Source organism: Melanerpes formicivorus, unplaced genomic scaffold (genome assembly GCF_026170545.1).
Source record: "Melanerpes formicivorus ecotype bairdi unplaced genomic scaffold, bMelFor1.0.p_v2 SCAF_62, whole genome shotgun sequence".
NCBI lineage: Eukaryota > Metazoa > Chordata > Aves > Piciformes > Picidae > Melanerpes > Melanerpes formicivorus.
In genome coordinates, this window is record NW_027142414.1 from 3,333,174 (window position 1) to 3,360,240 (window position 27,067).

Sequence of the window (27,067 nt, forward strand, 5' to 3'; positions counted from 1 at the left end):
CAGCTCAAAGTTTTCCTGCCTCCTGCACAGCTCCTTTGGAAAAAGTATTGCTAATACCAAGTAATGGGCATAAACAAGTAAGAAGAGTAACCACCACATCAGGTATGTAGAAGGTCAACATTGCCCAAGCTGAGATCAGCTGGATTCACAATTTAGCTAGCAAATGACATGCAGAGGTGATGGCCTCTCCAAGCAAATATACAGGTTCAACAGGGATCAATTTTTCTTGTCAACACTGTAACAAGGCCTCTCCCATTTGAAAGAAAATGGGCACATGCCTGTGATACTCCTCATTCTTCCTTCTTCAGACCTTGTTCTTGTCTCTCCACTCACCTTGCAAGTGTAGACTCTATTATCATACTGGTGAGAATATCTGCATCGACTCTTGGATTCATGAGGGACTCCTTCCTTTGCATGGTTCATGCTCTTCTTACAGCCACACCTGAGCATCCAAAAGCAAACCATGAGCTAATGCTGTTAGATACAGGACAGGAGTTCATTCATGTCACTATCCTGCATTTGTATAGACATTGAGACTCCAAACTCTTCACAACTTTACATACAGCAATGACAAATCATCACTGAACGGCAGGCTCTTTGGAAGGAAGCACAGCAACCATTTCACAGTACAGAGCTGCACCACACAGCAGTTCAGTGCAGGAAGTGATCACTGCAACAAATTCACATTTCACCAAAAATTTTACAAAGGACTAACCAAGTCTGGAGTTAACCAGGACTGAGTTAACACTGCAGCCTTGGCACAAAAGAGCAGGAATGTAGCTCTCTACCATGTTGGAGAGAAAACATTTCCAGGAGGATAATCACCCATAAGATCACACTTCTGTAGCCCCTCACAGGCTCAGAGCACTGACTGCCATCTACTGACCCTTCCAGGCTCCATCTTTGGGCTCTTTCCAGAGAGCTACAAGCCAAGCTCTGGTCAAACCTGGAGTTCCATTTACATCTAGTCACTAAACACAGCCCAGGCCCATGATAGGTGCTTCAGGACTGTTTATACTGTTAAGATAATAAGAATTGGCAGGAAAAATCATCATAGGAAATTTCAGAAGACTTCTTTAGACATTCCTCGTTTCCTGCCCTGTGTGTACTGGGGAAAAGATATGGGCAGAGCAGCTTTGTAGCCATACATATAAACAGGGTAGGCAAAGACAATGCATCCAGCTGGAATGCAGCAGTAACAGCCATCCCATTCACAGAAGAGTTGAATCTCAAGCAAATTCTGCCTGGAAGCAGTAGCTGTTAATAGGTGATGTCAAGTGTTGAGCTGTCACAGAAACTTTACATTCTCTGGCTGCAAAGCAGAGCAGCACTGTCTTCTTGAGGGATAAGGATGCACTTCTCATCTGCTTACCCACAGCTGAGGCACACGGAGGAGCACGTGAAATATTCATCTGGAAAGAAAGAGCTGTGAGCCATCTGGTCATCAGGGATCTCCCCACTGAATCGGTCACTTAGAGCCTGTCAAACAGAAGAGAATGAGCTGGTAAGGGACTGACAGCAGTGCAGACATTTTATGAAAGCTTTTGTAAGCAAAAGCATGGGCTCCTCTACTAGAAGGAGAGCACACTGCTAAACCAAGGGAAGTATTATGAACCAAGCAAGAAGACAATCTCATACTTGTATGGAAGTGATCTGCACGCTTGTAAGATATTCTCTTCTCTCCTCTTGCCCCTGCATTGAATTTCATAGTACAAATGGATGGCAAAAAATTGTGTCCACCTCTGTGCATACAACCCAAAATAGTAGGGTGCTTGTCAAAAGGCCTTTGCATTCTGGAGACTTCCAGAAGGAAGCACAGAGCATCATTTCTCACAGTACATGAGGACATATTCTTTGTCCCTCACCTCAGAAAGTACTGCACTGAGCTTCCCTCCGGCCCCTTGAACAATTGCTCTTTTCTGTTGAAACTGCAAGACTGAGACAAAGAGATTTGTTCCCTTTCCTGGGAGCATCTGTTCTCAGATTAAGTCAGTCCTTAGCCTTGGCACACTTAACTTTTTCAGTTCTTCTGGGTGTTATATTAGAAAAGCAAGCAGTGGAACAAAGCAGATGGTTAGAGCTTTTCTCGATAGAGATCTTTGAAGGCTTAGGGGCTAACAAACTCTTCCCACATCTGAGTTACTACAGTGTCTGCCTTCCTTTCTCTTCATCTCTCTCCCATCCCAAGGTTGAGGTGGAGAACACCACTGCTATCTAACAAGGGCTGACTGCACATACACACACAGACATGCATATCTCTCTCACCACAGCTTCTCTCAGGTAAGATCCCTGCATAGACATCTGATCTAAAAGACTTTCAAGGAAATTAGTGTTTTGATCCCTTTCAAGCTTGACTGATACCAACCAATGGTTTCAAAAGTTAGAGGAGGTGGACATAGATCTCTAGCAAGCCCTATGTCCTCAGGAAGTGAAGCAAACAAAAGTTGATTTGTAGTCAGCAGTGATCTGAACACAGCAACCAAATTACTGGACATGAATTTAAGTATAATAGCACTTCTATCCAAAACTGGATTACTTCATTATTGCAATGAAGTCCTAGAAATTAAGCTGGAATTAACCACTTCAGCTGTTTTCCCTTTGCTGTCTGCTCCCTAATGCAAGCAACTGTGTACATGTCACCCTGATACTTTTCTCTGTGCTTCAGCTACCCCAAATGCGGAGCAGCTGGAATTATCTGTTCCAACAGCTGTGACTAACACCAGAAGAGACTGCTAACACTACCTTCTTCTGCAGATATGCCCCAGCTCTGCCTGCCCCTCCCCAGTGACAGCTGTGTTCTTTGGGCCAAAGAAAATGCGATGCTAATCAGGTAGTGGTAGCAATGTGTAGAAACTTGTAAGATAGACTGTAAATTTGAAGACTCAAAACCCCCTCTGACATCCTAGCATGGTGAAACTTATGAGGAAATCACCAGCTGCTCTCTCTAGTTCTTTTTCATCTGACCTGATGCTGCACCTCTGAAATGACATAACCTTTGGCTTGACCCCATTCTTCCCCCTAGCCACTAACACATCTTCTTCCTGCTTTTTGCACCCTAGCCCTTGGGTTACACTACACCCAGTGCTAGGGTTTGCCAGCCATTAACTCCCTTCAAGTCTCTTGCATTGCCTCCCCTTGTGCTGAGGCCACCCTTAGGAATTTCACCAATAATTCCTTCTGGGCCTCCTCTTTGCAAATCACTGGTGTTAACTGGTGGTGTAAGTTTCAAACACTTTTTCTTTTCCCTCCTCAGTGCATCTTTTTGACTCTGCTCTGTTTTGTTCAACTTCCCTTGGCCTTTCAGGGTCTTTGCTAAGGTGCTTGTTTATTGTAGCATTTAAAAAAACATCACAAACCAACCAAAAAACAAACAAACAAACAGCCTACATGGTTGTTACACAAAAATCATCAGCCCCATGGAAGACTTAGTTTATCTGCAGACATCAGCAAGCCTGCATCACTGGTTCACAGTTACTGACAGTTACTAGCAGCAGTGACACAAACAGCAGTTGTGACGACCTCTTCTCCACTTACTTTGAGTGCTTTGTAGATAACCCCAGGCTGTCTAGGTGACCGAGTGGTATTGTTCTCCAGCTGCTGTTCCACGGCTCGCCTAAGTCCAGAGAAATCTGTTGGAGGATTGTATGTCCTTGTTCCCTTGTAGTGGATTGAGCTGAAAGCCTCAGGAAAACAGCTTAGCTTCCGAAACCGATCCTGAATGAGCTTCTCAGGAACCTCAGAAGGATGATCTATAGGTAAGAGCATCAGCAAGTCTATAAACAACTGATTGTTTAAGATATCATTAACATCGAACAGTGCTGTCATATGCAACACAGGGCTAGTTTTCCTAATTAAACCTTCTATTGACCTTCTGCAGTTATTGTATTTTACAAAAAGGAAAAGAAATTAACTGTTTTCAAAAGCAGTCTCAGGCTTTTGAAACACAGCTTTAGATTCTAAGACCAAGTGCACAAGCAAAACCAGAAACACTGAGGTTTGGAAGCACAGATATCCAGAATAAGCAGCAGTTTATGACATAAACAAACTCCTTGTCAGCACATTTGTTGGCTCTTCTCACCAGATCATAATTTGATATAGCTAGTCCTAGCACCTGGTAAGTGAAGGCCATGAACTTTACATGGGCTGCTAATTCTGCAAGCCAACCCTATAGTAAGGAAGATTGAGCCTCTACCAACCCTTTGTACATGGTGAAGCACTTCAGAATGGGCCATCTCAGGTCAGACTTCATAATGCTATCCACATTCTTCTGCCTGCTTCCAAGTACCTGCTGTACATTTCAGAATAAGGCAGGCCCCTTTTGCCCCTGCCCTGAAACTATATAAACACATTTATCTTCATTATCCATCAATAAATGGTTACAGCTTACTGCAAACAGACGTTAAGTGGTTTCATTCCTACTCCTCCCAGGATCAGAAGTAATCATAAAAATGTAAATTTTTTACTACCCTGACTTGGCAAACAGGTGTAACTATCATTAAGGGTCACTAAATCCAATCTGTTGAATCAGCACACCCCAACAGCTACATGAAACTCTACGTTGTTAATTAGCAAACGGGAACATAAGAAAAGGAACTGCTGTAGCAGGTAAGCTAAAAACAATTAGGAAGTCACTTTAACAATAACCAGAAACAATGTCAAGTTCTTCTACAACTGGATGGCCAGGCCCAAAGAGTGGTGGGGAATGGAATTAAATCCAGCTGGCAGACAATCACAAGTCGTGTTCCCCTCGGCTCAGTACTGGGCTAGTCCTGGTTAACATCTTTATCAATAATCTGGATTAGGGGATCAAGTGTACTCCTAGGAAATTGGCAGATGACACCAAGCAGTGTGGAAGTGTTGATTTGCCTGAGGGTATGGAGGCTCTCCAGAGGTATCTAGACAGACTAGGCTGATGGGCCAAGACCAATTGTGTGAGTTTCAATAAAGCCAAACATTGGGTTCTGCACTTGAGCCACAACCACCCCGGCCAGAGCTACAGGCTTGGGGTGGGGTGGCTGGAAAGCTGCTCAGCAGAGAGGGACCTGCAGGTGTTGATTGACAGCCAGCTCAACATGAGCCAGTGTGCTCAGGTGGCCAAGATGGCCAATGGCATCCTGCCCTCCATCAGGAATAGTGCGGCCTGTAGGATCAGGGAAGCGATTGTGCCCCTGTACTCAGCTCTGGTGAGACCTCATCTTGACTACTGTGTTCAGCTTCGGGCCCCTCACTACAAGAAGGACACTGAGGTGCTGGAACACTCCAAAGATGGGTAATGAAGCTGGTGAAGAGTCTAGAGAACAAGTCTTATGAGGAGCAGCTGAGAGAACTGGGGTTGCTTAGTCTGGAGAATTGGAGGCTCAGACTTCTCACTCTCTGGAACTAGCTGAAAGGAGGTTGTAGAGAGGTGGGAGTTGGTCTGTTCAACCAAGTAACAAGAGAAAATGGCCTCAAGTTGTACCAAGGCAAGTTTGGACTGGATATTAATTTCTTTACTGCAAGGGTTATCAGGCTTTGGAATGGCTGCCCAAGAAAGTGGTGGAGTCCCCATCCCTGGAGGTATTTAAGAGTCATGTAGATTTAGTGCTTAGGGATATGGTTTAGTCAAGGTCTTGTCCATGTTAGGCTAGTGACTGGACTTGATCTTAAAGGTCTTTTTCCAACCTGGGCAATTCTCTGATTCTGTGAAGACCTCACTGTTCACAAGTCACAATGAGAATGTGGACCAGGAGGGAGCAGCTGTGGTATTACACAGCAAGAAACTCCTAAATGTTCAAAGACAGCAGGATTAAGCTTCAGCTACTGCAGGCCAATTCACCAGGGCTCTTGCACATCAAAGCATTAGAAATGGTTGGAATGAAGAAAGGTTTCATCATGCCTTTTGATGTATGGGGGAAAAAAAATGAGGCCAGGAGAAGAAATTTTCATCCCTACATAGTCAAAAACTAAACTGTGCAGTGACTTCCACAGGACAGTGCACTTCACTCAGGCATACCAAAAAAATACATCATTTAAATATGCAAAATCCAAGATGACATGATCCAAGTTAAAAAGACCTGGCAAAAACTACTCAATCTTATGGGAATAAAAGTGTGCCAGGCCTGCTGCTTTGGCTGCATCAGATACTTGCACAAAGACAAGTTGAGACAAACCATCAGCTCTGTAGCACTATACCACCTCGGTCTCAACCTCACACCAACCTCAGAATGATGGTGGTGCACAGAATTAAAAACAGCAGAGTGAGAGTACTCTAAGTATTAAAGTTCACTAATTTCACTATTCTTGCTCATGCTAGTTTCTACATAGAATTTTATTTTAGGTTTCTTGCAACAAGATACTCTATACCCCTGCCAGAATCCCAGAGTGTCTCACATTTCCCCTTCCTCTGCTGTATCACCCATGATCTTGCACAATGACCCCTCCTATGGCTGGCAGAACTCTCATCATGACTAGAGAGTGCCAATGTCCAGCTGGCTAAGAGGATTATTCTAGCTGATCTGGGGTAGCCAGACTGCCATCAGAGAATGCTCTGCTATTTCCATAGCCTGGCTTCCAGGCAGGAACAAGTGAGAGCAAAACCCAAACCACATCTTCACACGGTAGAAGAGAACACTTAATATTTAATACAGTCTGATGATTTCTAGGCAGCATTTGGCACACCGTAATTAAGGTTCTTTGCTGTCTACTCACCAGAGCCCAGTAGCTTGGTGTAGACAGTCTCATGAAAGATGATGACACCTGGACCCAGTGTAGAGAGAGGAACATCCAGGCCGCAGCGTGCTGTGGTAGCTTTTAGCTCCTTGGTGAAATGTTTTAAATATGCCTCCGAGGCATCGCCAAGGAATTTGAAGAGATCGTTGTGGAGCCTGTCAGCACGAGTACGGTAGATGACAAGGTCAGAGATGGCCAGGACCTTCAGCAGCAGCCGTGTTCTCTGGCTCAGGTTCACAGTGGCGCCCAGCAGGCCCTCTGTATCAATTACCACCACTTTGCGGACCGGATCGTAGGCTGCCCACACTCCAACTGTGCAAGACTCTTGGGCTGGAGACGTCTTGAAGACTTCCCGGCCATAGAAGAAAGTGTGGTTAAGGGTGTGAGATTTGCCATCCCCAGTGTTCCCAAAGATGGACACTACCTTTAGATGCTGTTCAGGACTGCAGTCCAGTTTCTTAATAAATTCTTCTTCATTCTTTACCTAAAACCAGCAAAAAAAATCAAAATAAGCATGCAATTGGAGTAGGCAGCACTGGAAACAAAGCTGGTTCACAAGATTAATGAGTTCTCATTCCTGTTCCAATTTTGTCATCAGTTTCTGAAGCATCGAAGAGTCCAAAGCAAAACATTAGAAAACAGTTTTGTAAGACACACACATCAATGGGATTGAGGCTGTTTCATCAGGTAGCTGTTTTGAAAGTGATGCTTCATTGCAATTACCTGTCTAGTGAAACCTCTGGTGCCTCACTCCATTCCCTGAGGCACACACTTCAGAGAAAGGAGCACAACCCTACTTCCAAATCTGTCAGAATGCTACTTGGAGCACGGCAGACACCCTCAGGAGCACTGGTCTCCTGGAAAGCATCCAAATGCAGATGCAAAATAGGGAAGTGCTTTTGTCACCTTAATTTGCCTCATCCACAGAGGCTGGGTAACTGCTTAGGGAGAAAGCACTCTTTCCTGCAGCTGTGCTGCGTCTATCCACAGCCTGGGGCTCTCAGACACAGCCTGTTGGCTCCCACTGCTCTCCACTAACAGACCCTTCATCTGGAATGAGGGGCAAAGAAGGAAGTAGCACAAGTCCTCCTACGAGGAGAGGCTGAGAGAGCTGGGATTGTTTAACCTGGAGAAGAGGAGGCTCAAGGGAGACCTCATTGCTGTCTACAGCTACCTGAAGGGTGATTGTAGCCAGGAGGGGGTTGGTCTCTGCTCTCAGGCAATCAGCACCAGAACAAGAGGACACAGTCTCAAGCTGTGCCAGGGGAGGTTTAGGCTGGAGGTGAGGAGAAAGTTCTTCACAGAGAGAGTTGTTAGCCATTGGGAATGGGCTGCCCAGGGAGGTGGTGGAGTCACCATCCCTGGAAGTGTTCAAGAGGGGATTGGATGTGGCACTTGGTGCCATGGTTCAGTAGTCATGAGGTCTTGGGTGACAGGTTGGACTTGATGATCCTTGAAGTCTCTTCCAACCTTATTGATTCTATGATTCTAATTAAGTTGTACACTGGAGTCAGGTTGTTGAAAGAGGTCAAACTAGCTTTTACAAAACTACCTCAATGATCCAGTTTATAATTGACTGTACTGTTCTTTCACTTAAAAAACAAAGGAACAAACAAAACCAACAAAAGCCAAGGCAAAACACAAGACAGAAAGACAGTAGCCTTCAGAAGTTACCTTCTTTTTGGCTTCACAAAGATTAAGTGACAAACATCATGCTGTTTAGATTGAAGAACAGGGCAACAGGGAACAGTTAAGCGAGCAATGAAACAAGTTAGGGCTCTACAAGAGCCTGCCTTATTTTTGTTACAGAACATGGCTTTGGCTTTGAAAGGTTTCATGCCTCTGGCCATGGCTGTTTATCACTTGCTTTTTCTTCTCCTAACAGGTTTTATCAACGTGTTATGTAACAGGGAAGGATATGACACAATCACTTTGAGAAGGATTAAATTCACCTCTTCATCACAATTCCCCCCCCTCAAGGAATTCCTGTCAGCTGAAAAGAGCAAGACTTCCATCCCCCCTCACCTGCCTCTCAACTTCTGGAAGCTCCTTGGCTACTTCTCCCTCCTCAAGTACAGTTAGAAGGTCTCACGATACACGATCCACAGAGGCCATGAGGTAATAAATGGTTTCTTTGAACAAGTTTATTCTTAGATCAGCAAATTAGTTTAAGGCCCAGCCAGCCCCATTTGCGCTAGTCAAACCTATCAGCAGCATCTAGGCTTTGGAGGAAAATAAAAAACAGCCAGTCTGCCAAAACTTAAAAAACAACCAGTGGGCCAGATTGTGGCTGGGAACAGCATTTGGAAAAAACAACTGTGGAGCTGCAGTAGCTTCTCATGGACTCAGAGCATTCAAGGCAGCCTCAGTGTGGGGAAAAAAAAAACAGGAAATGGAGAAACCAAAATGCTCTCAACATAATCTTTTCCGGTTTCTGTGGGAGACCAAGATACACTCAAGTTACAGGTGCACAAGAGAAGGCCTGCTTGTTTTGTAGCTGTTAATTATTAGCTTGTCATCAGGAAGGCAGTTTATATCACTGATGCAGTTTCCCTTAGTGTCTCTGGAGATGTCTCTATGGGTGAAAGTTAGTTCCTGGTCCATGGGATAGCTCCTGAAAACATTCTAGAGATTTGATAATACAATAATGTTCTCTGTATGTAAGCAAAAAGGAATATGAACATTTCTTCTCCTCTTTTGTTTTTCTCAACTCTTGCCTCCCAAACTTCTTACTATTTAGGGTGGTAGAGCCTCTGTTTGCCAGTCAGTATTATGCACTCCCTGGCCAGCACAAAGAAATGCCAGACTTCAAACAGCTGCTTAAGTATTTGCAGGACAACTAATAACTAAGGTATTTTAGGCAGCACTGGTTGTAATTTTGGTATCAGTTTGGGAGAGTCTGTGGAAGGGGCTGAGTCAGTAATGTCAGAACACAAAGGACAATGCAGACCACAGAAAGAGGGGTAGCTCCAGCAATGCACTCCCGCCAGTAAGAGTCAGTTCTCACAAAACTCCACTGTAGCTGAAATTGTCCCAACTTGAGCTGATGTAAATGTCCACATCGCCAGCTTCTTTTGCACTAAGGGTATTTTAACAACTACCCATACCAAGGCAACTTGTGGAAAGAACTGGGCTGCTGAACTAGACAGAAGAAAAGTTGGTTCCAGATCAATATCCAGATCACTCCAGCAAAATGTTGAATATCAAATCAGACTCCCAAAGCCCTGTGCTGTTACCCACTTCTAAGGCTCTAGGCTCTTCCAAAGTTCTTGCAAGACAGAGCTCAGAGATGATTTGGACAAGCACATCACCTGGGTGCAAAAATGAACGCTGCAAAGTCCAGCTAGTCCAACATAGTGTCTTGCAGGAGTCTGTAATGGATGAGAGAGCTTAGATATGAAGAGTAAATGTTTCCTACCATGCTTGAAAAGCTTTCAGTAGTCAGATGTCAAAATACTGCCAGAGCAGTGGTTGCATCTAGACACTCGTATGTGGTAGAGAACCAGAAGGCCTATCTTCTAGGAGGCTGTCTAACCCCTTTGTGAACCTAGTAATAGTTTTAGATCCTGCAACATATCCTGTCACAATAAATTCCATATAGGGAGAGGGAAGAAATAGAACAAAACAAAAATCAAACCTATACAACTAAAACAATCCTTCCTTCTGCTGAATGTGCTTGTATGTCATAGGGTGTTCCTGGCTCTTGTGCACTTGCCTTCTTCAATCACTTCTGAGCACACTCTGAAAGAACCACCCATAACAACCCCCAGTTCAGTAATGAAATTTACTTTTCTTGAGCAAATTGACTTTAAGTGTGTTAAAGGAGAGTGCATATATTAAGTCTCAAAGTACTAATCCCTATGGAGCTCATGTCCCATTTCTCCATTTTGCTTCTCAGCTCTAAAGAAACTGGCATGGTACCACCACCCACTGCAAGTGCAACATGATAGCATTTCTAGTACCAGAGGCTCATTTACACTTCTGTTGTGGATCTTAGACTATTCTCTTCTAGAAAGAACAGTTTATAATTCATCATAGGTTAGAACCCTGGTTAACCTTCTTTCATAGTGTTAACTATGGAAGAGGTCATCTGGAGTGCAATCACACAGCACTCACAAGATGGCCAAGGGATCAGGCCCAGCCAGCATGGATTTAGGAAGGGCAGGTCCTGCCTGACCAACCTGATCTCCTTCTATGATCAGGTGACTGCCTGGTGGATGTGGGGAAGCCTGTGGATGTAGTCTACCCGGACCTCAGCAAGGCCTTTGACACTGTCCCCCATAGCAAACTCCTGGCCAAGCTGTCAGCCCATGGCTTGGACAGGAGCACACTGCATTGGGTTAGGAACTGGCTGGATGGCCGAGCCCAGAGAGTGGTGGTGAATGGTGCCACATCCAGCTGGCAGCCAGTCACTAGTGGTGTGCCCCAAGGATCAGTGCTGGGCCCCATCCTCTTTAACATCTTCATTGATGATCTGGATGAGGGCATTGAGTCCATCATCAGTAAATTTGCTGATGACACCAAGCTGGGGGCAGGAGTTGATCTGCTGGAGGGTAGAGAGGCTCTGCAGAGGGACATTGACAGGCTGGACAGATGGGCAGAGTCCAAGGGCATGAGATTGAACACATCCAAGTGCCAGGTTCTGCACATTGGCCACAACAACCCCATGCAGTGCTACAGGCTGGGGTCACAGTGGCTGGAGAGCGGCCAGGCAGAGAGGGACCTGGGGGTACTGGTCGATGGTAGGCTGAACATGAGCCTGCAGTGTGCCCAGGCAGCCAAGAGGGCAAATGGCATCCTGGCCTGCATCAGGAACAATGTGGCCTGCAAGAGCAGGGAGGTCATTCTGCCCCTGTACACTGCACTGGTTAGGCCACACCTCGAGTACTGTGTCCAGTTCTGGGCCCCTCAGTTTAGGAAGGATGTTGACTTGCTGGAACATGCCCAGAGAATGGCAACAAAGTTGGTGAAGGGCTTGGAACACAAGCCCTATGAGGAGAGGCTGAGGGAGCTGGGGTTGCTTAGCCTAGAGAAGAGGAGGCTCAGGGGTGACCTTATTGCTCTCTACAACTACCTGAAGGGAGGTTGTAGACAGGTGGGGGTTGGTCTCTTCTCCCAGGCAGCCAGGACCAGAACAAGAGGACACAGTCTCAGGCTGCACCAGGGGAGGTTTTGGCTGGAGGTAAGGAAGAAGTTCTACACAGAAAGAGTGATTGCCCATTGGAATGGGCTGCCCGGGGAGGTGGTGGAGTCACCATCATTGGAGGTGTTCAGAAGGAGACTTGATGGGGTGCTTGGTGCCATGGGTTAGTTGATTAAGTGGGTTGGATTAGTTGATAGGTTGGACACGATGATCTTGAAGGTCTCTTCCAACCTGGTTTATTCTATTCTACTCTTGGTCTTAACTACATTTCTGTACAGTTCTGTCATCCAGCCCCCCATGCAGTCACTCCACCCAAGTCAAGCTGAACTGAAGGTGAAGCTCTTCAGCAGGAAAAACAGAAATTTACAGCTGAAGTCCTCTGCAAGAAGGACAAAAATTAATACCCTGCTGCATGGAATATTTCAGTTTGAAGCCTCTTTGTCATCCATACTTGGAAACATTATACCACAGAGCTTTCCTAGATCCGAACCCATGACAAAAGTAGAACTGTTTAGGGAGAGACAAGGAACAAAACCTGCTAAAATGACATTCCTGCCCATGAATTTCCTGGAAACAATGTTATTAAAACAACAACATGTTAAAAGCTTAGGAACAAAATCCATAAAATAGAAGGGAGTTTCCAATGACCTCTACTCAGACAGCTTTAAATCAGTCTCCAGGCAAAACAAACAGCAAGAGAATTAGACATTTTTGCCAGCTTTCTCCTTCTAAAACTCTTTATGAACCCTTTAAGCCTTGCTAATATTCGTGGAAGTGGTGCACAAAGCCAGTGCTGTGCCACACCACCACAACACCCAAAACAACACCCAAGAGTGCTTGGCATAGTATTCATCAGAGTGCCCTCATCTGCCAGACTTACACTGTTGTTTCAACTTACATTAGCACTTGTACTGAGTTTTGAAACCTCACTCTTAGCTTGACTTGATTTTAAGAGTATTTTTAGAACTAAAATGCCTTTCCTGCAGTCAAGAAAGATATCATATAAATAATTAAATTGGAGTCCTCAGTGAGAACTGCCTGATAGCCAGTGCAGAACAATGTCTTCCAATACACAGCCACTAAAACAACAAACAGGATACAAATTTAACACACTTTTCAATGAATGGAAAAATAAACTACCAGATTTGTAACAGCATGTCCAAATATATAACAGCACCAGGCTTCAAACATCTGAAGCAAATTAATCTTCAAGCACAAGTGGTCAAAACAATCAAGTGGAGAAAAAAAATAGTTTATTCCCCTTAAAGCACTTCTTAATACTGGCAACAGAAGCAATCCTGTTGACAGTTCAGAAAACATTTTAAAGAGGTATTGCTTACAGGAATTCAGGAGGAAATCAGGAGGAGAAATGGCAAAGCAAGGCGAAAAAAAACACCCATTTGCAATGTTTTAAGCAGCCCTGAACATCTAAACCACAAACCTGAGACCGTTCTTGGCAGTTAATGGTAAGGACAGAGTTTCATGCCAATCATTAAACCTGGAAATGGAACAGATCTGTAGGATCTGCCCATCTCATCACACACCAGTTCCACACAACACAGCTCCTAAATTTTGGCAGTTATTTTTTAACTCTAAAAAACTGAGCTCCTGTCCAGACCTGCATAAAAGTCTTATGGGTGCCCACCTAAAGCTCCAGGTCCTACCATTACATCAGAACTTTAGTGTGCACTGAAAACATGACAGAAACCTATAAAGCAAATTTCTTCCTTTAACTACAGCCTATAAGAAAAGCCTGAGAGGAATAACCTGTGCTACAGTGCAGTGCTGTTCCCAAAACTCCCATCTCCACAGTGTTCCTCACAATCACTCCCAAAAAGTCAGTGCATGAGTGCAAAGAAGTGCAGGTGGCCTACCTCAGCAACTTAAGTGTAAAAGGCTGTTAAAAAAGCAGCTGGAAATTCTCTGCTTTGGCTCAAGGAGAAACTTCTATTGATATTCCCAAATATGCCTTGCTAACAAGTGAGAAAAAGGACTGTGTAGCTCCCTGTGAGAAACTGTTTGCTATGAAGCCCATGGCATCAGTAGAGCCATGAGAGGGGCCCTAGACTATCATAATTCAAACCATCTCTCTGCTAAGATCATCAACTGTTCGGCTGAAAGGGATCTCAGGAGGTCCTTAGTCCCTCCCAGCTTTTAGAGGCCTCCAAATAAAGGAGAAGATTTTGATCACAAGCAGGTGCTCAAGAAGAACAAAGGCTGATATTTATGTCCACAATGTTAAAGTCCATCAAGTCCAATAAAGTTCACTGATATTAAGCTCTAGTTCCTTACCTTTCTCTGTCTCCTATAGCTTTCTGTCATTTATGCCTCAGAGCAACTAGGAGGACATACCTCAAGCTTCCAACCCTGGACTTTAGGCTTAAAGACTTTGATCACTTCAGGGATCTGCTGGCCAAAATATCTGGGAAAAAAGCCCTAGAGGGAAGAGGGGCCCAGGACAGCTGGTCACTGTTCAAGGATCACCTTCTCTGTGCCCAGGAGCAAAGTATATCCACAAAGAGGAAAGCGAGAAAGAATATTAGGAGACCTGCCTGGATGAACAAGGAGCTCCTGGACATGCTGTCAAATAAAGAGAAACTCTGCAAGGAGTGGAAAAAAGGAGAGCTGGAATGGGGGACATATATGGAAGCTGCCTGAGCAGCAAGAGACCTGGTTAGAAAAAGCTAAAGCTCAGTTACAATTAAATCTAGCCAAGGAGATCAAGTGGAACAGTAAAAATTTCTGTAGGTATATTAATGGTAAAAAGAAGACTAGGGAAGGTGTGGGTCCCCTCAGAAAGGAAACAGATGAGCTGGTCACAAGTGACATGGAGAAGGCTGAGGTTCTCAGCAAGTTCTTTACCACAGTCTTCACTGGCAAGGACTCTAGCCACACTCCCAGAATAATGGAAGATAATGGCAGGAGCTAAAAGAAGGAACTGCCCATGGTGAGTGAAGATCAGGTTTGTGACCATCTGAAGAACCTGAAAGTGTTCAGGTCCATGGGACTCAATGGGATACACCCATGGATGCTGAGGGAACTGGCAAATGAGGTTGCTAGGCTGCTCTCCATCATATTCCAAAAGCCATGGCAGTCTGAGGAGGTCCCCACTGACTGGAAAAGAGGGATGACCCAGGAAACTATAGGCCAGTCAGTCTCACCTCTGTGCCTGGTAAGATCACGGAGCAGATCCTCCTGGAAGCACTGCTGAGGCAAAAGAATAATGAAGAGGTGATTGGGGCACAAACCTGGTGGCCTTCTATGATAAGGTCACAACATTAATAGATGAAGGCTGAGCAACTGATATAATTTACCTGGATCTGAGCAAAGCCTTTGACACTGTCCTTCATGACATCCTGGTCTCCAGGCTGGTGCAGTGTGGGTTTGATAGATGGACCATTCAGTGGATAAAGAACTGGCTTGAGGGCTGCACCCAAAGGGTGGCTGTCAGTGGGTCCACACCCAAGTGGAGTCCCTCAGGGATCAGTACTGGCACAAGTCTTGTTTAACATCCTTATTGGTGACATGGGACAGTGGCATTGAGTGGACCGTCACCAAGTTTGCTGACGACACCAAGCTGTGTGGTGCAGCAGACACGCTGGAGGGAAGGGATCCATCCAGAGGGACATTACCAGGCTGGAGAGGTGGGCCCATTACAACCTCATGAGGCTCAACAAGACCAAGTGCAAGGTCCTGCATCTGGGTCAGGGCAATCCCAAGCACTGATACAGGCTGGGCAGCAAATGGCTTGAGAGCAGCCATGAAGACGACGACTTGGGGGTGCTGGGGGATGAGAAGCTCAACATGAGCCACCAGTGTGCACCTGCAGCCCAGAAAGCCAATCACATCCTGGGCTGCAGCAAGAGAAGTATAGCCAGCAGGTTGAGGGAAGTGATTCTCCCCCTCTACTCCACTCTGATGAGACCACACCTGGAGTACTGCATCCAGTTCTGGAGCCCCTGTTACAAGAAGGATATGGACATGCTGGAGTGTGTCCAGAGAAGGGCCATGAGGATGATCAGAGGGCTGGAGCACCTCTCCTATGAAGACAGACTGAGAGAGTTTGGGCTGTTCAGTCTGGATAAGAGAAGGCTCCAAGGTGACCTTACTGTGGCCTTTTAAGGGGGCCTACAAGAAAGCTGGGGAGGGACTTTTTAGGGTGTCAGATAGTGACAGGACTAGGGGGAATGGATTCAGATTCAATGTTAGGAAGAAGTTCTTTACCATGAGGGTGGTGAGACACTGGAACAAGTTGCCCAGGGAGGTAGTAGAAGCCCCATTCCTGGATGTTTTTAAGGCCAGGCTGGATGTGGCTCTGAGCAACCTGATCTAGTGTGAGGTGTCCCTGCCCATGGCAGGGAGGTTGGATCTAGATGATCCTTGAGGTCCTTTCCAACCCTAACAATCCAATCACATAGATGTGTTTGATAAAGAAGTGCCTTTAAAACATAAATTTCCTAAAAGCTTGATGAAAATTAACAGCAGCATAGAAAAGATAGACTCTGACAACCTTTCTGGAATAAAAGCCTGTCTCCTGGCCATTCCACACAGCCACCAAGACACTGTTGTAAGCAGTCATGCTCATACTCACTAGCCAGGGATTGTGCTGGCTGGTGCATGACAGCACACATACTGCTGCTTACCCAAAAGACAGATGTGGATAAGCACTGGATAATGGGAGACAGACACCTGAGAAATTCTACTTCTCAAAGAGCTATTTGTTACTATATAAACATTTTGCAGTAGCTTGGGAGAGGTTTCCCAAATGGATGAGTTTATAAAATTGCACATCGTACTAGCAGTAACAATCTGGCATTCAGGGGTAGGTTATTAATCATTGACCCAGCAAACACATAAATAGCATGATTGTCCTCAGTAATAATCTCCTAGATTTCAGCCAAGCTGATAATGGACATCAAAATTTCCAATATCTGAGTCCTACAGAGCTTCCAGCCCTAACTGGATGCAAGGAGGGCAAAATAAAGATGGAGACACACACTCCGAGGATTTAAGGTCAGATTCTCACACTCCTCCTCACCTTCAGCTGGGTTTGCTTTTATTCCCTATGCTGGGTGAAGGTCTGGCTCATCCAAAGGAAAGCATTTTTATTAGAGGGGCTTTCTACCTTGAAGGTCTTGTACCTGCTTACTTGCCTTGTAAGTAAGGTAAATTTGTACGACCAACAGGTTCTGTTGAGATTTGTTCCATTAGGCTTCATTCAAATCCATGCTAAGTGTCTGCAAACAGAGTATCTTTTTCAGACCAAAGTTATCCTGTTCCTTCCCACAGCTCTGGCTAAGGAATTCAGGGACAGTACTTCCATGGGTTTGCACAGAGCACAACAGAGTGAGTCTCAACAGGACCTATAGGTCTCTGCATTGAAGAGTGGAGGCTACCCATGTCCAAGGCCCATCCCTGTTACAGGACTCTTTCCAAAAAGAGGAAAGAGTTAAATCCTGCTTAACAACCCTACCCAAACCTGTTTCATAGGTTTTAAGGCAGTAGAGTTACCAGAAAAAGAGAGAAGAAAAAAAAAGGGGGGGGGAGGGGGTAAGTGGGATATCAAATATGATGGGACTTCTCTGTAATCCAAGAGGAAACATTGACTGAAATACTGCTAATAGCAGGTAAGTTACCCTTGGGGATGACAATTAAGTTATATGGAACTGCTGAGAGCAGAAATAAGACCAGACAGCCCACTAACCTGTGTGCTGGCTGAAAAACTGTTTGCAAGAACTCAAAACCAAACTCCAGGGTAAATGCAACTGCTGTAAAAATAACACTTATTTAAGAATGTCATCTGACTCTTAAAAAGAGAACAGTAAACAATGAAGCAGGATGCATTATTCTGTATCTCAGGTACCTTTTGACTTCCCCACGGACGTTAATTTGACCAATCACCTCTCCAATGTCACAGCTGTAGCAACAGACACCCACATCCAGGTGTAGAGATTTGCCCAGAAGACAGCAAGTCAGTCAGTGAGTTCATGCTCTATTAGTCTTCCTCAACACCAAAGGTAACTAGATTACCTGTGTGGACACTACTTTCTGCTGCTGCCCTTAAGAGTGGCATTTACTAACTTGTGTTACGGTTCCATCCTTCCTAGAAAAGAGACAGTGTTGTTATTTCCCCAACTGCAGGGTGTTTTGATAAGCAGGCCAATAGACTGAAACTTCTACCTCTATGAAGTTGTACACTGATCCAAGTTAAAAAGCAAAAGGTATGTGGCAGCAGCACCTAACTCCTGGTGACACCTGCAGAAGTGAGAAAATGGAGGAGATAGAAACAACAGAAGGGCAAGCTGCCAGTCTCCTTTTCTTTCTTGAATGCACCCTAAAGGACTCACATCCTGCTCCTGCAAATGGCACCCAGGAGCTGAAAAGGATTCCCTGGATAAGTGCAAAGAGGGGTACAGCAGAGGAAACACTAGAACACCCCTTTTCCCCCACCACCCTTGTTTAGTTCAGGAACTGACCTAAGCTCAAGACCTCTTTGAATTAAATAGTTGGGAATTCCAGAGTGGATTGCTAGCAGCTTCTCTCACTTGTGCTCTCCTTTGCTTCCACACCTGCACTCATTTCAGCTTATGGACATGAAATACAGGAAGCAAGTGAGAGATTTTACTTCAATTATGGCCCAGGAGAACTGCATCATGAAGAAGATGCAAAAGCAGTTCCAGGGAAAAACAGTATTTTTCAGTGGCTGTGTGCAAATTAGCTAGGAGTCAGCCTGAGACTGTTAGAGGAGCTGTGTACTTATTGTAGGCACCTCTCCCATCTTCTTAAAATACTCTTCAAATTACTGATACAGGTCCAGCGGAGGAAAGAGCACTCCTAACCAGCAATTCCAGTCAGAAAAACAGTGCACTTCAGTATAGCAGAGGGAACTGCAAAACTCATAACAGACCAGGATGGGAGGAATATTGAAAAATAATAAAGTAGTAAAGAGGAAAATTTCTAGACTGCAGGACAGCAAACTCCCCAAAATACTCTGGCAAGGAGGAAAATACATCAACAGTACAGCAACAGTGACGAGGAACAGAAATTGCATATCCTGACCCAACAGATCACACTGACCTAAAAAATTTGGATCTTCTACTTTTTTTTTTTCCCTCCTTTACATCCACAGCAAATACACCAGCTGTGACTCTTCAGCTGACAGGATATGAACTAAAAGTCCCAGAAACTTACAGCTGACTGTGCTACCCTTAAGCACAGCAAAAGAAAAAAATAAATGGGGGAAAAAAAAGGAAGAAAAAAAACACCAAAACCAAACCAAACCTCCCTCAACAGCAAACCAAGTATGAAAGTCATAGGAACTAGTACTATTTGCTAGATAAATGCTTTTGTACTACAGAGGCAAGAAATAAGACTTAAAAGAGACTGTGATTTCACAGAAGACATGTTAGCAAAAGAACAAAAACACTTTACCAAGGAAAGCATTCCCAGTGGCTCTCCCTTCCCTCATCCCTAGACTTTGGTCAGGTTCAAATCAGTAGGCAGTAAGGACAAAAAAAAAAAATCACACTACTTCCATCAAGTTTACAGAGGGGGTGAGAAAAGCAAAGGACCTGGCATGCCTAAAGAGCTATCACCGGCTAACTTTTTAACAGGAGAGAACAAAGAAGGACACCTGGACCATTATGCAGTTAGAGGCTGGTTACTTAATGACTGTATGAAGTGGTCTGCATTTAAATAAGGGCCACAAGTCATTCTGCGTCATCTAAACTGACTGCAACGCATTATACAGATCCTGCTCAGTATGTGCTGAGGGAAAGAGCTTCATCCTTTAGGTGTCTAACCCTTCTAGCAGGAATAAAAAGAACTCAAGGAATGGGGCTGCATTTAAGAAACTGTGGTCTCTATTGGCCAAACAATAAGACTAATAACTGAAGGAAGGGGAGTCACAGTGGGTATCTCTGGGGGACCCAGTAATAAATATATGCTCCTTTCCCCCACATAAAATTACACTGATAGTAATATTTTTGTGACTAGCTAGCTAGTTCCTGTATTCTCAGTAAGTCAACACCTTTTCTTTTTTCTGTGCAACCCAGAGACTGGGTAATTTCTTGTGATAGAGCTAGTTTCTGGTCAAAGAACAGTGAACTCTAAGGCTGACTACTAACAATCAAGCATGTCCTCCATCTTCTGGGTCAATGAAAGACTTTCCCCTACTTCTATGAAGTGCATGTGTCAAGTCCTTAATTAGGGCTTTGGACAAAGTGTTATCATAGAGGCCAACAGTGGCACTGCAACCAAGTTCTAATCCTGTGGTAAGAACTCTCAATGCCTGCTCCTCAAGATAAAACTAAGAAATTGTTGTTATGCATTGTTAAGCATTTCTTTCCCCTTCCCTCAGGGGCCGTAGTAAACAGAGCTCCCTGTGCAATTGAGACATAACTCTGCTTTATGCTAGAGGGCTCTACTGCAAAGGTGCTGTACAAAGACAAAGCAAAAAAATGGATACTGTTCTAGAAACTGCATAAACTTAAGTGCAAGGGACAAAAACAGATGCAGAGGAGTGGGAAAAGTTGGAGACAATAAGACAGTATCAAAACCCGAAACAACTGTTGTATTTTGCTGTGTTTTTCTTAATCCATGGTATTCCAAGGGAATTTTACAGAATCAATTCATTGATCTCTTAAGTTCTTAAGGGAAGCGCCTCTTGTGTGCAAAGGGCAGCACTAGTGACAGCACAATGACACCTGCTTCAAAACTCAGCAAGTTACAGATAAAAAAGGAAAGCTGACATCTTGACAGAGCAGATCAGGGGATTCATCTGGGGGACTTACACATAAAGAAAGAAAGCACGCAATTTGACTCTAACATAGCAAAGACATGTGAAAGATGTAACAAGAGCAGTGACAAGAGTGAATTAATCAACTGAGGAAGCAATCCCCACAATATCATTCTGAGTGGAGATGAGCAAAGAAGACGGACTATGTCAGAGCCAATTAACAAACAGATGCTGCAGTTATCCAGAACAATTTGATTGAAGTCTCAGCTTTAGGCATGTAATAGATATGGCCAAAAGTTTAGCACTGTGTAAAGCGAATCTGCATAATACAGCCTGAGAAAAAGGACCTAGAATGGAATGTAAACTGCAGGTGATGCCCATCTGTGAAACACAGAGAAGATTCGTTTCCTGAAAGAAACAATCAATAAGGCCTCATGAGGAGTGACAGGTCCTTCAAGAAGGAAAGGAAAAGTTGTGGTACAGGTCAAGATGGCTGGGGACTAACTCACAAGAGTCACAAAGCATCATACTATGTGCTGTGTGAGACAGCTGGGATAGGACTTCACAAGAGACAACCTCTCCAGTTCTTCCACAGACTTGCGGTGTAAACTTGGATTTAAGCTTTAACGGCACTTGCATGAGAGAACCCACCTCTTCTTAAGGTGCTCAGATATAGAGCTGTTACACTGAACATCACAGAGAAGCTTGCACTGCACAGATAGGAACTTGAGCTGCCGTGGGTTCTCTACAAACGACTGCTTCACAAGCAGTGGTTTCAAATAGGACCTTTCCTGACTAAATGGATTTGAAACAAACGCAAGACATCCTCAACTTTCAGAGCTTGTGGTTATGTCTGCAAAGTGCTAACACCTCCAAACTAGCTTTGAGCAGGCCAGCACATCTGTGCAACATGGAATAAAGACAGTTATGCAGATCCCCAAATTATCACACAATGTATCAGCACAATGCTGAGAATCTCTTCTCAGCTAAACTAACTTTCTCAGGCACAGTGCCTTACAGATTAATCTACATCGCTTCTGGATATAGAACCAGTTCAGTCATTGCTTGCACACTAAAAATGTCCTTCAGTTTCAGAGCTACCACCTCCAAGAAGCCAACAGGAACGATTAAACATAACCAGCTGAGCTTAACAACTCCAAGTGCCAAAGGAAACCAAAAAAGAAATCTCATTGCCTTGTGCTCCCACTTCACTGAACCACTTTCAAGTAGGAACTTTGTGTACATCAACAAGTACCTCATTCCATCCTGTTTGCTCAGCAGCGTAACTAGTTCTGCCCAATTTTATAGGACTAGCATCTAGTGGTGCTACGCCAGAGGCTACCACTGATAGCAAATTAGCAGTTTTCTCTCTTATTTTCTAAGGCAACAACCTTTAAGTTCCAAAGGTCAGAAAACAAAGATAGACAGATTCCATAATTCTGATAAATCCTTCTCTTGTCTGCTCATACATAAACAGCCACACATCCTCAAAGCCTGAATCTCCACATTTCAAGTTATTAAAATTTTGTCATTTCTGGACCAAAAGTTGGTTTAAATAAAGAACATTCTAGGGATTTCTTCCCGGATGATCAGCAGTAATATTGCTAATAACAAACACAGCTACAGCCAAATTGGCTGTTTAGTGTTATCAAGAGCAAAAGACATTATAGAAGACATCTTCAGAGGTTAGCTAGTCATCTGATGGCCCTCTCTAAATAAAGGTCCCCAGGCTCACTAACAGAAACATCTCTATAATAGTAAACACTCTATGTTCCAGCTGCCAGGAAATATTTTAAATGAAAACTCCAACTGCTTTGACAGTGGCTGTGAGATGTCTCCTAAGTGTTCAGCTATGTGGAATAAAAGATCACTCCAGATGGAAGAGCTCTAATTCAGCACCTTGATAGGGAAGCAAGATCATCTTTAAGCTTTTTCCACCCTGTTCTGCTCAAAATTGCTATGATCTGACAAAAGGCCATTGCTGTCCCAGTCAGGAACTTGGCTTTATTGCCTGCGACATTTAAATAGCAACATGCTTGCAAGAGGCAGCCAAGTCTACCTCAGTAATGCTTACAGATTCAGAAGTATAAAGATAACTTAAACTGATACAGCCACAGCTTGTGAGCAGCTTTCCAGGACAGCCCTGTTTCTAAGGCATTTCAGAGCTTGCCAGATGAAGGTCATTGACAAGTCTGCATCTTAAAGCAATCGTTGCACCTGCCATGCATTCACTACAAAGAAATGTGTATGTGCTCAGGGAAGGCATACGAACTAAGGACTGATACTACACCTGAAACTCAGTCACCACCATCCTACACAGTGTCTGTGTTGGTGCATCATAAGCACTTGTCATCCTTCCTGCCTTTCCACACCAAAAGCCATGAGAATTTGTCAGTCAGTACACCTGAACTGACCATTATGTGATCCAAATATCTGGCATCTCTTCTATATTACAGTGTAACTAGCATGTACACATACATACACTCTTCTATAGTATAGAATAGATGGAAGATACTTCAGTCCCATTTCTTTGCCATGTCTAGCAGACACATTGACTGTTACTATGACGGATACAAATAGCTAATCAGAATATCATCATGCTACTGCTGGCTCTGGGTACCATAAAATGAAACTGATTTTTCAGTTGTGTAACTACTCTGTTACTTCCACACATCACAGTTTTCACATTTGTGAAGTATTTTCACATTGTAAAATGCTTACACTCACCAAATGTTAAGGCTCAACAAAAGAGTTCATTAACTGCCTGTACTGAATGCTAGGCTCTCTAGCACTTTGATCATTATTACTAGCAGGCTTACCTCAAATTGACAGCCAGCTTCCCCTCTTTCTGCAAAAGGCTAACATGGAACACTATTTGTGTCAAGTGATACAGCTGAACCATGACATCTGTAGGACTTTGGCCCCTTATTTCTACTTTATCCTATTCCTAAAAATCAGATGGCTTTACTGATGTCAAAGGAGAATTGCAGGGGGCTGTAGTCTTGCATTAGCACTGCTTGGTACAGTGCCCACTCCTAGTCATACGGTAGGACACTGGCTGCCAGCACTCCCATTTGCAAGATATCTACTGTAATAGTCTCTGTTCAATTTTGCTCCGGAATGATCAGCATCCTGCACAGAGAGCTCTTATCTTACTTGTATGTGTCTCAGTAGAGTTGATGCTTTCATCAGCTTCACCTACCAAGCCTGTAAGAGGAGGCTCTCGCCACACACAAGGTTTTAATGAACTTGACCTTTTGAGGAACTCATGAGCAAGGCCACTCCAAGGTAGTGCCATTTTTGTCCCAAGATGCTTTGTGCCACTTGACAGGCTGTCCCCACATTTTGTTACCATTGCTGCCTGTTACACTTTTAAGTACTAACTACACATCACAGCAGGCTGTCAGACTAAGAAACTAAAAGATCTCATCCATTCAAACAAATCACAGCAGTTCTTACCTGAATCTCCTCAGTTTCATCCACTAAGAGGAAACTCACAACTTTCTCTGTCATTTTCCTTCTTCTGGTCTCCTCATCCATCCCCTCCTCCTCTTCCTGCTCTTGGGCTTTGCCAGCATGGTACACGGTGACAGGGTGCTTCCTTCTGTTCCCCCCAGAGTGTGTTCTCTTCTGACACTCCACACAGAGGTTGATTTTGCACACCTGGCACCTAACTGCTGCTATCTGCCTGGAGCCTGTCATGCTGCCATGCATTATGTTCCCATTGGCACCTTTGCAGGAGTCACAGTACGGGACATGGCCGGGTCGTATACGGGTCCGTTCGTGGTTCCGTAACCTTTCTGGCTGGTGTAACTCCTCTTCACAACGCTGGCACTGTAGGCTCCTGCACTCATCGCACTCAAAGATTGCTTCATCTGTCCCACTGCAAACATAGCTTTCCTGGCACAGGAGTGTTGTGTTCTGTCCTTTCTCTGCAGTTTGTGTGTGGGCGCTCATCTTCAGATTTCCTTAAAGCAATGGTCTTCCCTCCTGTTTCTGTTTTGAAGAATGATATGTGTTAAAAATCAGCTACAAATTTAGTATCTTCACAGGGGAAACAAGCATAACAGAAATGCTGTCTGTACTTACTTTTAAATAGTTAACATTTCTGCAAGATTCATACACTGACCTGCCTCCCAGGAAATGACTTAAGTGCAGGTAAAGTTTTCTTTCCCCAAAATAAACTTAAGCAACGTGCCTGGTTTTGTGTAAGGTTATATCCAAACACTAGTATGCATTCTGCCTCTGCTTAACCATGTAATGTGTTTCCAGTGGTGAGAAAACCCCTAGTTTGGTGTATTTCAGCAGACCGGGCAAGTCTTTCCCTGAAGCTGGGATTGGAGGGAGGCAGCTGGTGACACAGAGGCCAAAAAAAAGAAAAAGGCATTAGCCATGGACAAGTGCATATACATGTACACACACAGACACAGAGGACTCTGTCAATACTAGAAAATTCTCTGCTTTCGCTCTCCAGCTAAGCTCCTCCTTCAAAGTTCACAGTATTTATTTGCTGGGAATTTCCTGATGTGCTTCGTCAGATAAACAAAAATCCGCTCTTTGTGCGCTCCTTCCAGTAACGCCGCGGCCGGGCTGACAGACGACGGGTTTTCGCCTCTCCGACCCAAGTTGCCAGAGCAGGCCCCCGTTGCCAGCGCCCGCTAAGGGCAGGCTGCACACCGAGCCGCCTTTGTCTCGACCCGCTGTTACCTCCCGGCTGCGCGGGGCCCTGGCCCAGCCTCCCCACATCAGCCCTCGGCTGCCTCCCGGCCCACACAGAGCCACTCTTGACTTCGGGCTCACCCTGGTAACCCCGCATTCTGCGGCTGCTTTCGCAGACCTGGCGGGGAGAGAGGGAGAGAGGGAGAGAGGGAGAGAGGGAGAGAGGGAGAGAGGGAGAGAGGGAGAGAGGGAGAGAGGGAGAGAGGGAGAGAGGGAGAGAGGGAGAGAGGGAGAGAGGGAGAGAGGGAGAGAGGGAGAGAGGGAGAGAGGGAGAGAGGGAGAGAGGGAGAGAGGGAGAGAGGGAGAGAGGGAGAGAGGGAGAGAGGGAGAGAGGGAGAGAGGGAGAGAGGGAGAGAGGGAGCAGCACACAGAGGGCAGCCCCCCGGGAGTTCTGCCGCGCGGCTGCCAGCACTTGTGGCTCGATCACCGCTGGGCCGGGCGGGGGCGGCGGACGGGCGGCCCCCCGCGGGCCGGCCCTCATTACGTAACGCCGATGCCAGCCGCCGCCTCGCCCCCGCAGCCCGCACCTTACCTGGGGGCTGCGTCCAGGCGGTGCCGTCTAGCTCTAAAGAGCGGCCGGGAAGGAAGGGGGAACCCCCCTACCTCCTGCTGCCGAGCGGCGACGGCGGACGGAGAGCCGCGGCGAGGCCGGGAACAAAGGCAGCGCGGCACAGGGCGCAACCAGATGGGCTATTGTTTACAAGCCGGCAGCCACCTTTCTTCCCCTTCCTCCCGCCGGCACCCGGTGACTAAGGAGTCGGGTGCCGGCCACCGCTTCCTCCTCCTCCCCCCGGCCCGCTCCGCGCCCGGGGGGGGGGAGGGGGGTGTCCCGGTTCTCCTCCCCCAGGGGCCGGGGCGGCCACCCGACCATGCAGGCGAGGCGCCCGGGAGGGCTGGGCAGGGCAAGACCCGCGCCTCCTGCGCCCGCTCCCCTCGTTGTCAGCTGGGATCAGCTGATAGCGAGGAACTTCGGGGTTATTTTCTCACCGCGGAGACGGGAAGACGGCAGGCGGGGCGGCGCCGGCACGCCGGGAGCTGTAGTTCAGGGGCTCGCCGCCGCCTCACGGCGAGTCGTCAGTGCTGCGGGATTTGCTGGGAGGTGTAGTTCCCATGCTGGAAGCGGTGATGAGGCCCCGCATGCAGTTCCCGGGGATAATGAGGGAGGTTAGCGGGGCAGAGGTGACTGTGGTTGAGGGTGGAGGTGCGTTACGAGGGCAGCCGTACACAGGCTTGGTAGTCCTGACCCTCTTCGCTGGTCCCTGAGGTTTTCGCTTCTATGTTTGTCCCCCGCCCCGCGGCTGACCAGCTCCCAGTGACACCAGCAGGCCCTCCCAAGGATGGGCGGAGCTGCGGCCACCCAGCCCCGGAGGGGTGTAAATAGCAGGTGCCTGAGGGATGAAATCCACATCCTTCCACCGCCTGGAGAGCAACCAAGCAGCCACTCCCAGGCTGCTAGGCCTGGCAAGTAAGTGGGTCATGGCATCTGCCCAGCTCACTTGTGCCATGCGTGCATTTAAATGAAAAGTCTTGACATGGAGCGCCAGCAGTCAACATAATTCTCACCCTTCTTCTTTTTCCTGACGATAGATACCATCAGTGGGTGAACTGCTGCCACTTACGTAGACTGCAGATCTGAAATAGGGGCACATGCTTGCTGAAAAAAATGGCAGATTTGTGGCCAGAATTTGGAGCTGCTGGCATAGGTGGTGGATGCAGGCAGAGACAGTCAAAGAAGCCCCCTCGGCCACCAATGGCTGCAG

General features: G+C 45.8%; 1 protein-coding gene across 6 annotated transcripts in view; it reads right to left on the reverse strand.

The window, feature by feature from the left end:
- ZFYVE1 (zinc finger FYVE-type containing 1) overlaps positions 1-27,067 on the reverse strand; it is a 38,347-nt gene that overhangs the window by 6,618 nt on the left and 4,662 nt on the right. For 2 of the 6 annotated variants that reach the window (XM_068162165.1, XM_068162162.1), the window contains exons 2-6: positions 24,048-24,584; positions 6,688-7,192; positions 3,535-3,749; positions 1,373-1,479; positions 334-442 (exon numbers count right to left, since the gene is read on the reverse strand). In XM_068162165.1, the coding sequence (XP_068018266.1) occupies positions 334-442; positions 1,373-1,479; positions 3,535-3,749; positions 6,688-7,192; positions 24,048-24,545 (1,434 nt within the window). In that variant the 5' untranslated portion in view covers positions 24,546-24,584. The other 4 variants (XM_068162161.1, XM_068162160.1, XM_068162163.1 and 1 more) reach the window with 4 other exon arrangements.